The 14,707-nt window shown below is 34.4% G+C and overlaps 1 protein-coding gene across 22 annotated transcripts in view; it reads left to right on the forward strand.

The window, feature by feature from the left end:
- Positions 1-14,707, forward strand: part of BAZ2B (bromodomain adjacent to zinc finger domain 2B) — a 382,464-nt gene that overhangs the window by 317,962 nt on the left and 49,795 nt on the right. For all 22 annotated transcript variants that reach the window (XM_060016702.2, XM_060016712.2, XM_060016708.2 and 19 more), the window contains 4 exons: positions 739-804; positions 10,598-10,738; positions 13,118-13,372; positions 14,337-14,551. In XM_060016702.2, the coding sequence (XP_059872685.1) occupies positions 739-804; positions 10,598-10,738; positions 13,118-13,372; positions 14,337-14,551 (677 nt within the window). The remainder of the gene's footprint in view (positions 1-738; positions 805-10,597; positions 10,739-13,117; positions 13,373-14,336; positions 14,552-14,707) is intronic.

Below are 14,707 nucleotides of genomic sequence, written 5' to 3' on the forward strand. Positions count from 1 at the left end.
AAGTAAAATGAGACTATCGAAGTAAGCTAATGCTTACCTTATTTTCATACTGTGCCTTTTAGATTCCACTTACGAGCCCATGGTGCAGCTTTTGTGGCTTTAAATAGTGCATCAAGTGGCAGACATCAGTAAACAGGAATATCCCATTTCATTGATGTTGTTATATGAATCATGCCTATAACAGCTTGAAAAAAACTTTCTAATTTGTCGGTGGCTTATTGGATTTACAAAATGATAGTGTACTTGAAATAAAAATAACTAATTCTAAAACCATGAAGTGAAAGTGAATATAAATCAATTTCTACCTGATCTAAAAATTTAAGAACAGCACAACCTTTGGTTTAATTGGCTGTAGTACATATTTGTGGTTTTTCTAATAGCAGATGTAAGGTAACTGACCTGTTCCAGCCAACCATTATGCTTTTTGTTCTGCCAGCTTTTGAAGGAGCATCACAACTGACCATAAGTAAACCTTGTATGCTTCTGTTTACACTGTCTCCATGTTCATTGCTTTACCTTTTTGCTTTTGATTGTTCTTGTATTTGCTTTCTAAACCTGAACTAAAACATGCACAGACTGGCCATTCTTGTCTTATATTTAGTATTTACTGTGACTTGTCTATAAATGCTAAACATGCTATACCGAGTTTTTTTGTTCTGTTTTGTTTTGTTTTTCCATTTGAAAATCAAACTATTAACTATGGTTGAGTTATATTCCTAATTTTATCTGGCCTAATAGGAACGAGAGAGAAGGAGACAACATATGATGCTTATGAAAGCTATGGAAGCGCGTAAAAAAGCAGAAGTAAGTGTATGTTTCTGGAAAAATATTATCTTGTCATAAATTAATATTTTTTCTTAAAACATTGGCTCTTCTAAGTATAGATTTTTTGGAGTAGGGATTGTCATGATTTACCGACTCTCATACATAAGCAAACGAAAGGTTAGAGATAGTAACCAAGTGTTAGAACATAAAAGAATCCATAGGATGGATTCCAATGTATGAGTTAATTTTCTTGGCTGAGATTTTAATTACCTTTTTAAAATATAGTGAATGGCATTCATTTGGATAAAATGAATTCTTCTTACTGTGACCAGAGTTTCACAAAATTACAGGCATGCCTAGACAAGTCCTATGTGTCCTAATTCAAACATCAGTCAGTTCAGCCATGGACTTCTGCCCTCAGAATTACTCTTTAGCATTCTATGTGTAAAATTAGGCCTAAGTACTATCTTTGAAATAGACTTTTACCATATACTTCAGAATAAGAAAATTATTGCAATAAGTCAAAATGAACTTATATGGATGTTAATAGAAATTACTTAAAGGTTAAAAAATGTTACAAAGGAATGCATTCTGAATTAAAACAGTTGAATAGAGGTATGGCCATTATAACCAGGGCTTTGGAGTTTCAGAGACTCAAATACCTATGCTGGCTCTAAACCAACTTGCTCTAAGCTCATCAGGTTATTTCTTCTTTAAAATTGAGAAAATGATTCTGGTAGGATTATAAGATTATCAAGTGGGATAAGCATTTAATAAATAATAATTAATGAAAATGAGACTATTTGGTCTAGAAGTTGAGTGCCCTATATTTCAGTTTTTTAGCCTCAGCTGTGGCTTAAACTCTCATTACAGATTTCTGATATGAAGGCACAGTATGTGTATTGTTTAGGAACCTGGACATTGTAACCAAATGATCAGGATTTGAATTCTAATTTCATACATTCCAGCTATATGACCTTGGGCAAGTTATTTAACCGCTCTGCGATTCAGGTTTTTCATCTGTAAAATGGAGATGATACTAATTCCTATTTCATAGGGTTTGTAGTTATGATTAAATGGGTGTGTGTCTATATGAGCGTATGTGTAAAGTTCTTGGAATGGTGCCTGGCACTACATAGTGCCTACTTACTTATCACAATAAGTTATTTATTACTATGTAGGTGTTTTTTCCTTACTTGTTAATTATCCAGGGCCACTGACACCCTCTACACCTAACACAACAAGGGAATCTACACATGGATTTATAACCACAATCTCTGAAAAATGACAGGCAGGGAAAGAGAGAGAGGTGACAGATTCCAGGATTGGGCATGGCTGCGAACTCTGTTCCCTTCTGAATGCAGTGGCGGGAAGAGTAGGGAAGGGGATTAATTAAAATTCTAAAAGCTCGACCTAATTTTCTCCTATCTGGAGAGATGGGAACTGAGGGAGTAACTCAGGGAAAAGACCTGGAATATCCCTCAAGAGTCAAGTTCTTCCCTGCCAGGTATTCCTCTTACCAGAAGGACCAAGAAGAACCAGGGCTTGTTATTCTGATTTTTCCTCTTGGAGAGGAAAGCTAAAGAAAGGCAGAATAATGAAAATAACCAAGAGCATTATCTCCAGACGTACTAGGATTTGGTAGAAGGGAACACCCAAGAGAATAGTAAGGATAAGATCATCCGAGGGAGTGAATGCTCAGGTTAAGAGGTACCCAAAAGGCCCAAAAGTCATGTCCTCTCTCACTGGTTTTTTTATATTTGCTCTGTGGCCTGGGAGGAGAGTAAGAAAAGCTGCTGAAGAGAGGTGAGTAAGATCTGCATTGAGTGGAAGGTAGCAACCATGGGATAAATGAAGATAATTCAAATGAAATCTTCTAAGAATCTCTCAAGACCCAAGAGCATCTTTCATGGGAAAAGGATATACCCTTGACTAGATAGAGTGAAATCAGGTACACTGCTTCCAATAAAACTTGGAAAGGGATATGAGAAACCGGGTACAGCTCTCCCTCTTCTAGCTACCTTCATCCTCAGAAAAAAAGGAACATGAATAGCATACAAAATACTCTTCAATTTGAAGTACTTTGAAATATAAAAACAATTATCAGATAAAGTGAGAAGAAACTAAAGGAAAATTAACCCACCTACATTGGAGCAATGCAAGTTCGTGATAGGGCTGCCCGTATCAAGCATGAGTAATTAGAAAAGAAATGCAAGAAAACTATTCCAAAATATCAAACCAAAAATATATGTGTGTACGCATGTGTGCATGCATGTATACATACAGTAACAGCTTAAAGCATAATAACTTAAAGAACCTGTTTTCCCTGCTTTCATTCTTGCTTTCCTCAGCACACTCCCTATGCATTCTCCACAGAGTAGCCGGAGTGATCTATTCAAAAAAGAAACCAGATTATATCTGGATAAACACTATCCAGTGGCTTCTCATTACAATAGTAATAAAGTCCAAATTCCTCACCAGTGACATATCAGACCCACATGCTCTGACCTCTGCCAACCTCTCCAACTTTACCTCATACAATTTGTACCTTACGTACTATGTTCCAGTCATTTTTGTCTTTTTATTATTTCTAAACAAAGGGTCTTTACTGTTGCTGTTCTTCCACTGAATATTCAAGTGGTTCTTGTCTATTGTTCAGTCATAGGTCAAATATTAACTTATCAAAGAGGCCTTCCCAGAACAGAGTACATTATATGTTTTCTGTCTATATAATTTTCTTTATATAATAATAATAAAGTCATTTTACTTTATTCTAGGTGGTTTTCTTTTTTTAAACACTTAGGAACTATTATTTAAAATAACAATACAATAACATATGTTACAAATAATCCTTTATCAGGATGTTTGAGAGAATCCCATAGGTAAAGCTGAATTCTCAAAATGTTTTTATCCTCTGATAACTATAGACCTGTGAACAGGACTAGAGAATTTTACCAGTTATTCAGATTTTTTTTTTTTTGACCACACCGTGTGGTATGCAGGATCCTAGTTCCCTCCGACCAGGGTTCAAACCGCGACCCCTGCATTGGGAGCTGTGTAGTCTTCTTAACCACTGGACTACCAGGGAAGTCCCCAGTTATTCAGATCTTAAGTTGTGTTCCTCTGTTGAATGATACCTATAGATCTTAGTAATCAGCTAAGTATGTTTTTACATTTCTTAAAAGACTATTGTGTACACAGCATTAAATTAGATGCTGCAGGAAAAGCAAAAAAATTAAAGACGCTTTTTATCATATCAGAGAGAGAAATCTTTACAGTATAAACAGTTAAGCAGTGACTAGGCATATATTTTTACTGATAATCCAAACTTTCACCATATCTTTTACATAAACTTACACCTCCGTGAATATTAACAAACCCTTCCTATGTCTATTTGTTCATTTCTTCATTATTAATGTGCATGAGATGTAACTAGAGTAATGCCAGTAATGGGCACATCTTGGCTTCATATTCTGCGTCTTATTACCTCCTAATAGCTCAACTGCAGTTTTTTCTGTTATTAACTGTTAAAAGAACAAACTTTATTGTAAAGTTAAAGCCATATGATACTTAGGCAAGGCCAACTCAAAATTCTAAAATAGCCTATGTGTAACCCTTGATTCTAAACTTTAATACCTTTAGACATTTAATTATTAAGTTGTGAAGAAAAAAATAAGATAAACAAAAATGCTGATGTTATGGGTAATGTTTATAGAATTATGAGGTTAAAAAATTAATTGCTTTCACCTTGTTAATTAAAAATCTCTTATAACATCTGAATTTATTCTAAGAAACTCCCATAGTCATCAAAAAGGTAACACAAACACCATTTTTATGTTTCTTTGTGTACACTACACTGATCTTACTTTTTTTTTTTTTTTTTTTTTTTGCGGTACGCGGGCCTCCCACTGCTGTGGCCTCTCCCATTGTGGAGCACAGGCTCCGGACGCGCAGGCTCAGCGGCCATGGCTCACAGGCCCAGCCGCTCCACGGCATGTGGGATCTTCCCGGACCGGGGCACGAACCCGCGTCCCCTGCATCGGCAGGCGGACTCTCAACCACTGCGCCACCAGGGAAGCCCTGATCTTACTTTTTGATTTAGTGTTAACTTATTTTTCACTAAAAACATCCCAAATTTATATTGGTTCCCTAACTTAGGAATCTAATTTCTATAGTTTTTCCTTTATATAAATCTATAATTAATAAGAATATTCAGACATAAATTACCTTACTTATTATTATATTAATTTTAGTGTATCATCATAGTTCATAAATATTTTTATTATATAATGTAAGAAAGGATAATCTTTAGCCTCATGAATAAAAAAGGCTTATGTCCTAGTATAATTCAAGTCTTAATATATTTGTGCTCTCATTATTACTAATCACTGGAAACTTAGGTTGGTTTAAGCAGTGTGACAAAGTAGCTCAAAATCTCCTGTTTCATTTATAAAAACTTCAAACTATGTCAGTCACAAATTTATAAACACTTTACTCATATTATCTGAATAATCAACTGTCGTACCGTAACAGAGTCTTTTGTATATGTGTCTCCCCAAGGATCAATAAACAACAAAAGGTTGTTAAACATGCGTCTATTACAGAATGACTATGTCAGCACTTTAGGAGACAAAACCATAAAATAGAAGAGAGTAGTTCAGGTTTCAGAAACCATCTAATAATTTGCAAGCATAAAAAATGTATAACCCATTCAATGATTCAAGTCATGAGAATATTTTATAATCCTATATTTATACTAATCATTACTTAGTGAAAAATAAAAAGAATTGCTCATGTAGACAGTTTGTTTAAACAAACCCATTTTTCAGTTGAAGATATAATAAATGTACTTATATGACATACTTGTGTATTGTACTTTATATAATGTACTTAATTTCAATTTTAAAATTAAATTGTCTTTAAAAACATGTAAGGGCTTCCCTGGTGGCGCAGTGGTTGAGAGTCCACCTGCCGATGCAGGGGACACGGGTTCGTGCCCCAGTCCGGGAAGATCCCACATGCCCCGGAGCGGCTGGACCCGTGAGCCATGGCCGCTGAGCCTGTGCGTCCGGAGCTTGTGCTCCGCAACGGGACAGGCCACAGCAGTGAGAGGCCCGCGTACCTCAAAAAAAAAAAAAAAACCATGTAAAATGATTTTATATTAACTATTCAGTAAAATGTTAAATGTCATACACGTTTAAAAGATACATGCACAATTTTGGAACGAATTATTATCAATGTAATTTAGATGTATTAAAATCTCTACTTATCTGACTCAAGAATTAACAATTTTGATTTTAATTTAGGAGACATTTGAATAGTAATAGCTACTCTAAGAATATTTGGTGATAGTTAATCTAAAGTAAGTACAGACTTTTGTGTAATACTTTGGTGGATTTTATGAAAATGTGATAACTGGAAATTTTTACTCTTTTTAAATAGTATTTTATATTGATACCTGTAAAATACAATAAAATATAATATAAATAATATAATTTTATTAAAAATTTTAAATATAAGGATTTCTTTTATCATGGATTCATAATTTTTTCATTTGTTTAAACTTAATTTATTATTACATTTTAAATGTAAAAATAGGCCCTTTAAAAAAATTACCCTGATTTTTCTACTCACGCTCAATATGTGATGTAAAATAGTATCACTTTTATTCTTTATATCTGTCTTCTATAAATGGCTTATGTTATTAGTCTTATTTACACTTTATTCTTCTTGCACCCTGAGGTAAATCTGTGTCTCTTAAAGAATATTTATGTCTTTGAAATTTAAGTACAGTTGCTGTGAAAAGAAATGTAATCTCCTAATTATGCCCAGAGCAAACACCTAAGAGACTCAGTAGAATCATAAAATACAGGAAACATAGGCATCTTTGCAACATGGCCTCTTAAAAATGGCCTGTTTGGCAATTTGATAAGTTGTAAAACTTTATAATAACAGATCCTCCTACCACACTCATTGCTTAGTTTTTAAACTTCTATGATTCTAAAATAGAATAAATTCATTTCATACCTTTGTTATTTTGCTATAGAGTTCTAGAAATACTTTCAGTTATGCGTTTAGAGTCCCTAAAATAATCCCTTTATGCATTTTAAATTTTCACCCTATGTATCTTAGGCTATTTAGTGTAATCTAAATTTAACACTTTTGCTATTGAAAAGTGTTGCAACTTTGAATGAAATTTAAATGACTTCTTAATTAGGATATTAGTAATATTTTGATACAGAAAATTTCATTACTATAATTAAGATGATATAAAGATATTTTATTGTAAATGACATATATACCAAGAATCTACATTTATTTCATAAATTTTTACATCTAGAAAACTGCGTAAGGACGGGGAAAGTTGGGAATAAAGGCCCAAAAAATTGGAAGGAGACATTCTAATTTGCTTGTAATTGTTTATAGTCAATCTAAAATATAGTTAAGAGCTATATTTCGTAGTCATTTGTAGACACTGTAAGTTATTGCCCTGAAATTTAAACAATGTGGCATTTGTAGATTTAATCATTCAGCAAATTAATTAATGCTTAAATAATTTTTATATGCTAATGCACACTGTATATGTCCATTAGAGACATATGATAACTATTATAGTTGGAAATAAGAACAATATTTAGACCAGTGCGAGAGGAAAATTGCACTGATACAGGCTTGAGTTGTCAGAGACAAAGATAATATTAAAAACTCTCCTGAGGGTTTCTGGCAAATTATACTGCTGGGAATTGAATAGGTCCACAAAGAGGTGCAGAAGTTGGTTCCTCTGATCTCTAGAAGTTCACACTACAGTGCGAGAGATCAACTTTAAACAAATAATTGTCACTGAGTGCAATAAATGCTGTAATAAGTTATGTGAAGCTCAAAAAAGGGAAATATTAAAACTCCTGAACTAGCTGTGGGAAAAATTAAAACACAGGCTTTATTTTCGTGTGAAGTAGGAAGGGCTATGCATTCCAGTCAGAGGGGATGACAGGTACATAAATACAATGTTGCAACTAAACAGGACCTCTGGGGTCTTGGGAGGAAGGTACAAAGAGGGGGTTAGTCAATTTTAACCTTGTGCATATACCTCTCTTGGCTTTGCTGCTTCTCCTCCTCTTCTTCGCCCTCCTCCCCCCTCTCCTCCCCCACCCCCCCCCCCCGCCCCTCATGATCCATTATCATTATCATCCAAGCAGTGCCTCAAACTGGTTACACTGTTTGCTCAACACAGTTGTATCACAAAATGTGCCTAGAGTTTGGGAGATTCACTGAGAATCATGAGATAGGAGACCAGAACTTGTGTGGGGCTAGATTGTGACTGTCTTTATATGCCATTTTAAATATTAGTTGATCGTTGAGGGGATCCTAGAAGCTCTGGTTCTTTGAGAGTCATTTTATACCAAAACCACAGGATTTGTATTAGTCCTATACAATTCAGTAGAAGTCACTAAATAAATTAGTGAATAAATGCATTAAATTTAGAGACTCCATGTTTCCCTCAAAGTATCCCATTGAGGGAGTAGATGCTTGTCTTTAAGTAATAAAGGTCCTATGAATTTTTAAGATTTCTTGCAAACCTCCATTTCATCCTAAGGTATAGATGTCACTTTTACATTCTATTCCATATTATGGACATGCTTTTTTAATTCGAAAGATACTGCATATCACTAGGTAAAAATAATAATATCCAAGAATCGTGCTTTCTCAGCTCTTGGCTGGGAATGTATTACTTCTCCACTCCTCTCTGTCTCCCCCTTGGCATGCTCTGACGCAGCAGTCAGCGTGCTGTCTTACCAGTGATAATTGAAATGGAGATGGTTAAGATATGGGCAAAAATGCTAATATACTAGAGGAAGCAATAGTGCTAGGTTAAAATTATAGGTAAGAGCTATAATTAGGTAAGACAATTAAGAGAAATTAGGAATAGGAAGGAGGTGGAGGTTTTTAATTAGGATTTGTATGCAGGATGGGAATAATGACCTTCCTAACTGGAGTACACCAATACAAGGAGGTAAGGAAACAATAGATGTTTATCAGGAATAGCAAATAGTTTGACTAAATTTACATAGACTATAACAGTGGGAGATAAGGTTGGAAAAGAAGAGAGTCCTGAATTCAAAGGTAAGGATTTGGACTTTATTTTGGCAAAAATAAAGAAAATTGAAAGATGTATGTGGTAATAGTTTAGAATTGCCTGTTGATTCTACCATTATTTCTCCTCTAATAAATAAGAGTTGTATTTGATTGGATTGTGGGCAGAGGACAATGAGATATAACCTCACACCTGTCAAAATGCCTATTATCAAAAAGACAAGAAGTAACAAGTGTTGGCAAGGATGTGGAGAAAAGGGGATGTTTGTCCACTGTTGGTGGGGATGTAAACTTGTGCAGCCACTATAGATAACAATATGGAGGTTTCTCAAAAACTTAAAAATAGAACTACCACATGATTCAGCAATCCCACTCCTAGGTGTTTATCCAACGAAAATGGAAACACGAACTCGAAAAGATACATGCACCCCCATGTTCACTGCCTCACTATTTACAATCGCCAAGACATGGAAGCAACCTCTGTGTTCATCAATAGACGAATAGATAAAGAAGATGATATATATATGTATATATACAATGGAATATTACTTAGCCATAAAAAAGCATGAAATCTTACCATTTGCGATAGCGTGGATGGACCTGGAGGGTATTGTCTTAAGTGAAATAAGTCAGACAAAGACAAACACCATATGATTTCACTTATATGTAGAACCTAGAAAGCAAAACAAACATAAAACAGAAACAAGCTCGTAGATACAGAGAACAAACTAGTGGTTGCCAGAGGGGAGGGGGATTACGGGGAATGGATGAAATAGGTGAAGGAATTAAGATGTCCAGTTATAAAATAAATAAGCCATGGGGATGTAATGTACAGCATAAGGAATATAGTCATTAATATTGTAATAACTTTGTATGGTAACTAGACTTGATTATGGTGATCATTTCAGAATGTATAAAAATATCGAATCACTGTGTTGTACACCTAAAACCAATATAATTTTGTAAGTCAGTTATACTTCAGTTTAAAAAGAGAATTGTATTTGATGTGTGACGATAAAGTAATGACACCAGTATTATTATAGAAAGTCACTTCTTCCAAAAGAATGCCATACTCTACAACAGGGAAACAGGATGATTATTTCCATATTGTTGCCATTACCCAAAATAATTTTAAAGCTTTTGGAATTGCCTTCAAAACCCATTTTACATTATTTTAAATGTTGTTTAGAGTGGTAAATAATATTTTTATTTCATCATAGGTGCACGTCTTAAGACTAGCTAATTCACTTTGAAAGAACTGCGTTTGCAGATTCAAACATGTTGCTTCCATTTTCATGCTGTAAATCTTTTCTTGCTTCCTTGAGCTACACAAAAATTTTTGTTCATACTAGTTAACTTTTTTTTATGAATATTTACTTGCCCATGTGCATTTTATATACCTGCTTTTATTAATAACTATTTTATTCTCATATTATAACCTGGGAAAGGATTGAATAAATTTTGAATAATGAAATAATCTGGGTTGAAACTAATATTGATATTTTGTATATGTATGTATATATACATACAGTCATAAGATTATTTTGAAACTCAAAAGGTGAAAACGCTGAAAAGCAAAATACGTCATTGTTTCTATGTAATTCCAAGTCTATTCCTAAACATCCTAAGAGAATTTTTTTCATGGAAATAACACTTTGATTACTTTTTAAATTTTAACTGGAGGTTTTTTAAACACGTATAATGATTAAACAGAATATGTGGACATGGTTTTCTTTTTAAGGAAAAAGAACGGTTAAAGCAAGAAAAACGTGATGAGAAAAGATTAAATAAAGAACGTAAACTAGAGCAACGAAGATTAGAATTAGAAATGGCAAAGGAACTAAAGAAGCCTAATGAAGACATGTGCTTAGCAGACCAAAAGGTAATTTATCAAGTAAACCATTTAATTTTTTCTGTGTTCTCACCTGATTCCTTTGCCAGAGCTGCCGTTATGAAAGCCTTGTGTTTTTAGCTGGAGCAGTGGATTTCCAAGTCTAGGTCAATCTGTCCCTCCTGGATGGCCACGAGTAAACCTCTCTAGAGCCCTGTGCTGATAATGGCAGTTCTTAATATACAAACGGAGCACTGCAAACCTTTTTAATTTAAGTAGAAATACTACAGAAATCTATAAAAATGAATTATAGAAATAGATAGGATTTCTGTGTTTCATTTGGTCCTTCCCAGGCATTTAGTTACAGAAAGATCTAACTCCTCCCCCATGCCTCCATGGATGTTTAAATAAATTAGGATTTATAATCTATAACCTCCTTCAATGCTTTAGTGATGGTAGCTAACTATTGAGTATGTCTAGTACATGCCAGGCCCTGTGCTAAGTGCTTTAAATGAATTTTCTCATTTAATCCTCACCACAATCCTATAGGACTGGTATTTATGCCCATTTACAGATGAGAAAACTTGAGACACAGAGAGGTTAAGGAACTTGCTCAACATTATACAGCTCATAAGTGGCAACTTGGATGCAGTCCCCAGTTTTTTAAACTCCAGAGCCCATACTGTTTATGATCCTGAAAGCCAAGAAATGTATCCAAGCAAAGTACCTCATGTGTGTTTTCTCTTCCATCATGCTTCACAGATTTATAATGTTGCTAAAATACAGAAAAGTAGCAACTTGGAAAGAGCAAAATCACCGTGATAACTGGCATGATTTCACATACTTATGAATAGAAATCAATTATGTTTGGCTATAGTTAAGAAGATAGTATTCCTAGAAAATTATACAATAATGCATATCATGTCTGTAATACTGTCTCAGTAATAGAATATTATACTTGGTCAATAGCATCTATATTTACTTACATGCCATATGATATACAGATAGTGCTTGTCTCTTGATTATGCAAGCTCTTTTCTAAAGTGTTTAAAGCAAACTTTAGTACCCAAGTGGAAAATTTAATGATACTAATATTCTATTTATTTACCTAGCATAAATGCTTCTAAATAAAAGTGAAAGTATGCATTCTAGTTTTAGTCAATTGGATGTTTAAAATTTCCTAAGCACAGAATGGGTATAGTGGTTAGTCAACACGTTTAATAAGCTCCTGGTGAGCAATTTTTTTAATCCTAAGTGAGCTTTATTTTCTTGCTAATCCTAAATGATCTTTTTTTAATCCTAAATCGTCCTAAGTGATCTTTTGTTTTCATTTAAATCCATATGCACTATATCAAATATTTGTAAGTCCATTTTAAGCCTTACTGTCGTTAGCTTTGTTATATAAATTTTTAGAATCATATGGAAATGTGTATGTCTGATCTGATTCAGGAAAAAAGAAAACTCAGAATTAAATGGTTTTCATATGTAACAAAAGATTTGTATGATATCAGCAACTGTCCATAGTTCTGTGTTTCCACACACTATTAGTAGAAAAAGTCTTTGGTTAGTTATTTCAGCAAGCACAAAGTGGAGGAAACGTTTTTGAACAAGGGCAAATTTAGATAAATAGAAATATTTACAAGGCACCTTTTTCTCAATCAGAATTGAAAGTACTATTATTGAATCCCATTCTTGGACAAAAATGTTTTTAATTTAGGTTACTTATTTATCTAACTTCTAAAATGTCCATAACAACTGATAATACAGTTAGTCATTAAAATGTTAATATGTGAGCATATTTGAGAAATAGCAAGAGAGCTCTCTAATTTTAACACTGAAATTCAATGTTTCGCTAATATACGGGAAACCTAAAGACTGATAGTTGCAGTATTACTGGGTTCTTGATAGGGTCATGGGTTCTGGTCATGTGGACCTAGTAATTTATCTGCAGTCATTAAACAAAGATGGTACTCTCTCCAACCATACAGCACACAGATGCACACTGTTAACTTCTGAGCTCCCAAAAAAGTGTGAATTATAAATCAATGGACATCAGTAGAAGAAACTATTGCACATGCCCTACTAAGTATGTCCATATTAAAGTACTTTTGAGATGTTTATTTCTTATGTTACCTGATTTTTGGTCCAGTTGTATAACGTGTGTTTTATCAATACCTAAGTTAAAATTAGTGTTCTCTTTTGCAGAGACCTAAGTTCATGTTGAGTTCAACCAAAATTTATTAGTGGTTACTTGTGTTCAGGATTCTATGCTTAGTACCATGGGGTTATAGAAATGCCCCCAGGGAATTTACAGTCCAGCGGGAAGACCACTGGTATAACGCAAGAGAAAAATAGCAACTTACTTTACTTCAGGAGCTATAAAATCATGGCTTTTTGAACTACTTTTTCTCTCTTTTCTTTTATTTTCAGCCTTTGCCAGAGTTGCCTCGTATTCCAGGACTTGTTCTCTCTGGAAGTACATTTTCAGACTGTCTGATGGTGGTGCAGTTCTTACGAAACTTTGGTAAAGTTTTGGGCTTCGATGTGAATATTGATGTTCCAAACCTGAGTGTTCTTCAAGAGGGATTGCTAAATATAGGAGACAGCATGGGTGAAGTACAAGACTTGCTTGTGAGGCTCCTCTCAGCTGCTGTATGTGATCCAGGTCTAATTACAGGATACAAGGTAAAAAAACCCAAAATATAATTTTTTTAATTTGTACTATCAGTGCATTGATAGCTGGCTTTAGTGTATTAGCAGAAGATTGTACAAACATCCAATTTTTTCTACATAACTTCGTACAAAGTTAAAGGTAGATTGGTACAACTGGTGCAAACTTAGAAAAACCTGGTTCACAAAGCCTAAGGAATGTAAATCATTACCAGATTACTTTCTTTCCCTCTAGCTTTTGGTAAAAAGCAATCTGATTTAAGGAAATACCTAAGTGATATTCAGCAAAACAGAGAACTCTTAATTCATAAAGCAATTAACTTATGTGTGCCTTCTGAAATTATACTGTGTTCTCTCTGAAACACTATGAATAACCGAGGCTAATCAAGGCCCCTACAGACCAGCATGTTAAGATACTGTACTGCTAAGTGGATACTCAATAATTCAAATTTATCTTAATTCCAATTAAGATACACATTTCAGTCAGCTTTGCTCTAGGTAATGTAGAGAGAATCTTCCAGATGCACCTGTTACTTTTTTTTCCATCTCCCTATTCATTCAGCATACTAGGCAATAAAATCCGTGACACCATAGAGCAAGAAAACACATTGCTAGTACTTTTCAACCTCTCCCCCACTACTACTGGTAGAGCCTGGAAAAGCTTGGGATAGTGTCTGTAGTCAAAGAAGGTATGGTGAGACCATTTTTAGCCACAAGTTTACACACCCTTCCCCCCACCAAACTTTTTAACCAAGAGTTTGAAGAAGGAAGAGAAAAATTACAAGTACTTGAAAACTTGTCTATCATCTGTTGACTAAATGACGTTGAACGTCATGTTTTATCGCCACTTCATCAAAAATGTGAATAAAGCCCTTGTCAGTAATACCTAAATCATATAATACCAATATTTAAAAGTCTTATTGTTTAAATCTTATGAGTCGTTGTGGTCAATACTGATAAAAATGCCAACCTTTTATAGGCCAAAACAGCTCTTGGAGAACATTTGCTGAATGTTGGTGTGAATCGAGACAATGTTTCCGAGATTTTGCAAATTTTTATGGAAGCACACTGTGGACAAACTGAGCTTACTGAAAGCCTGAAGACCAAAGCTTTTCAGGCTCACACTCCAGCACAGAAAGCCTCAGTTCTGGCTTTCCTGATCAATGAACTGGCGTGCAGCAAGAGTGTGGTGAGGTAAGCATATGCCCAGACATTTCTGGTGATTCTTTTCTGTTTTGAATTTGTCTGGTCACAAAGTAATACAAATTGCTTATAGAAAATTTTGAAGTTACAGACTACCACAAAGAAAAAGATTAAAATTACACTAATCTCACCATTCAGAGATGACTA

The sequence above is a fragment of the Delphinus delphis genome, chromosome 7, assembly GCF_949987515.2.
Source record: "Delphinus delphis chromosome 7, mDelDel1.2, whole genome shotgun sequence".
Classification (NCBI taxonomy): Eukaryota; Metazoa; Chordata; class Mammalia; order Artiodactyla; family Delphinidae; genus Delphinus; species Delphinus delphis.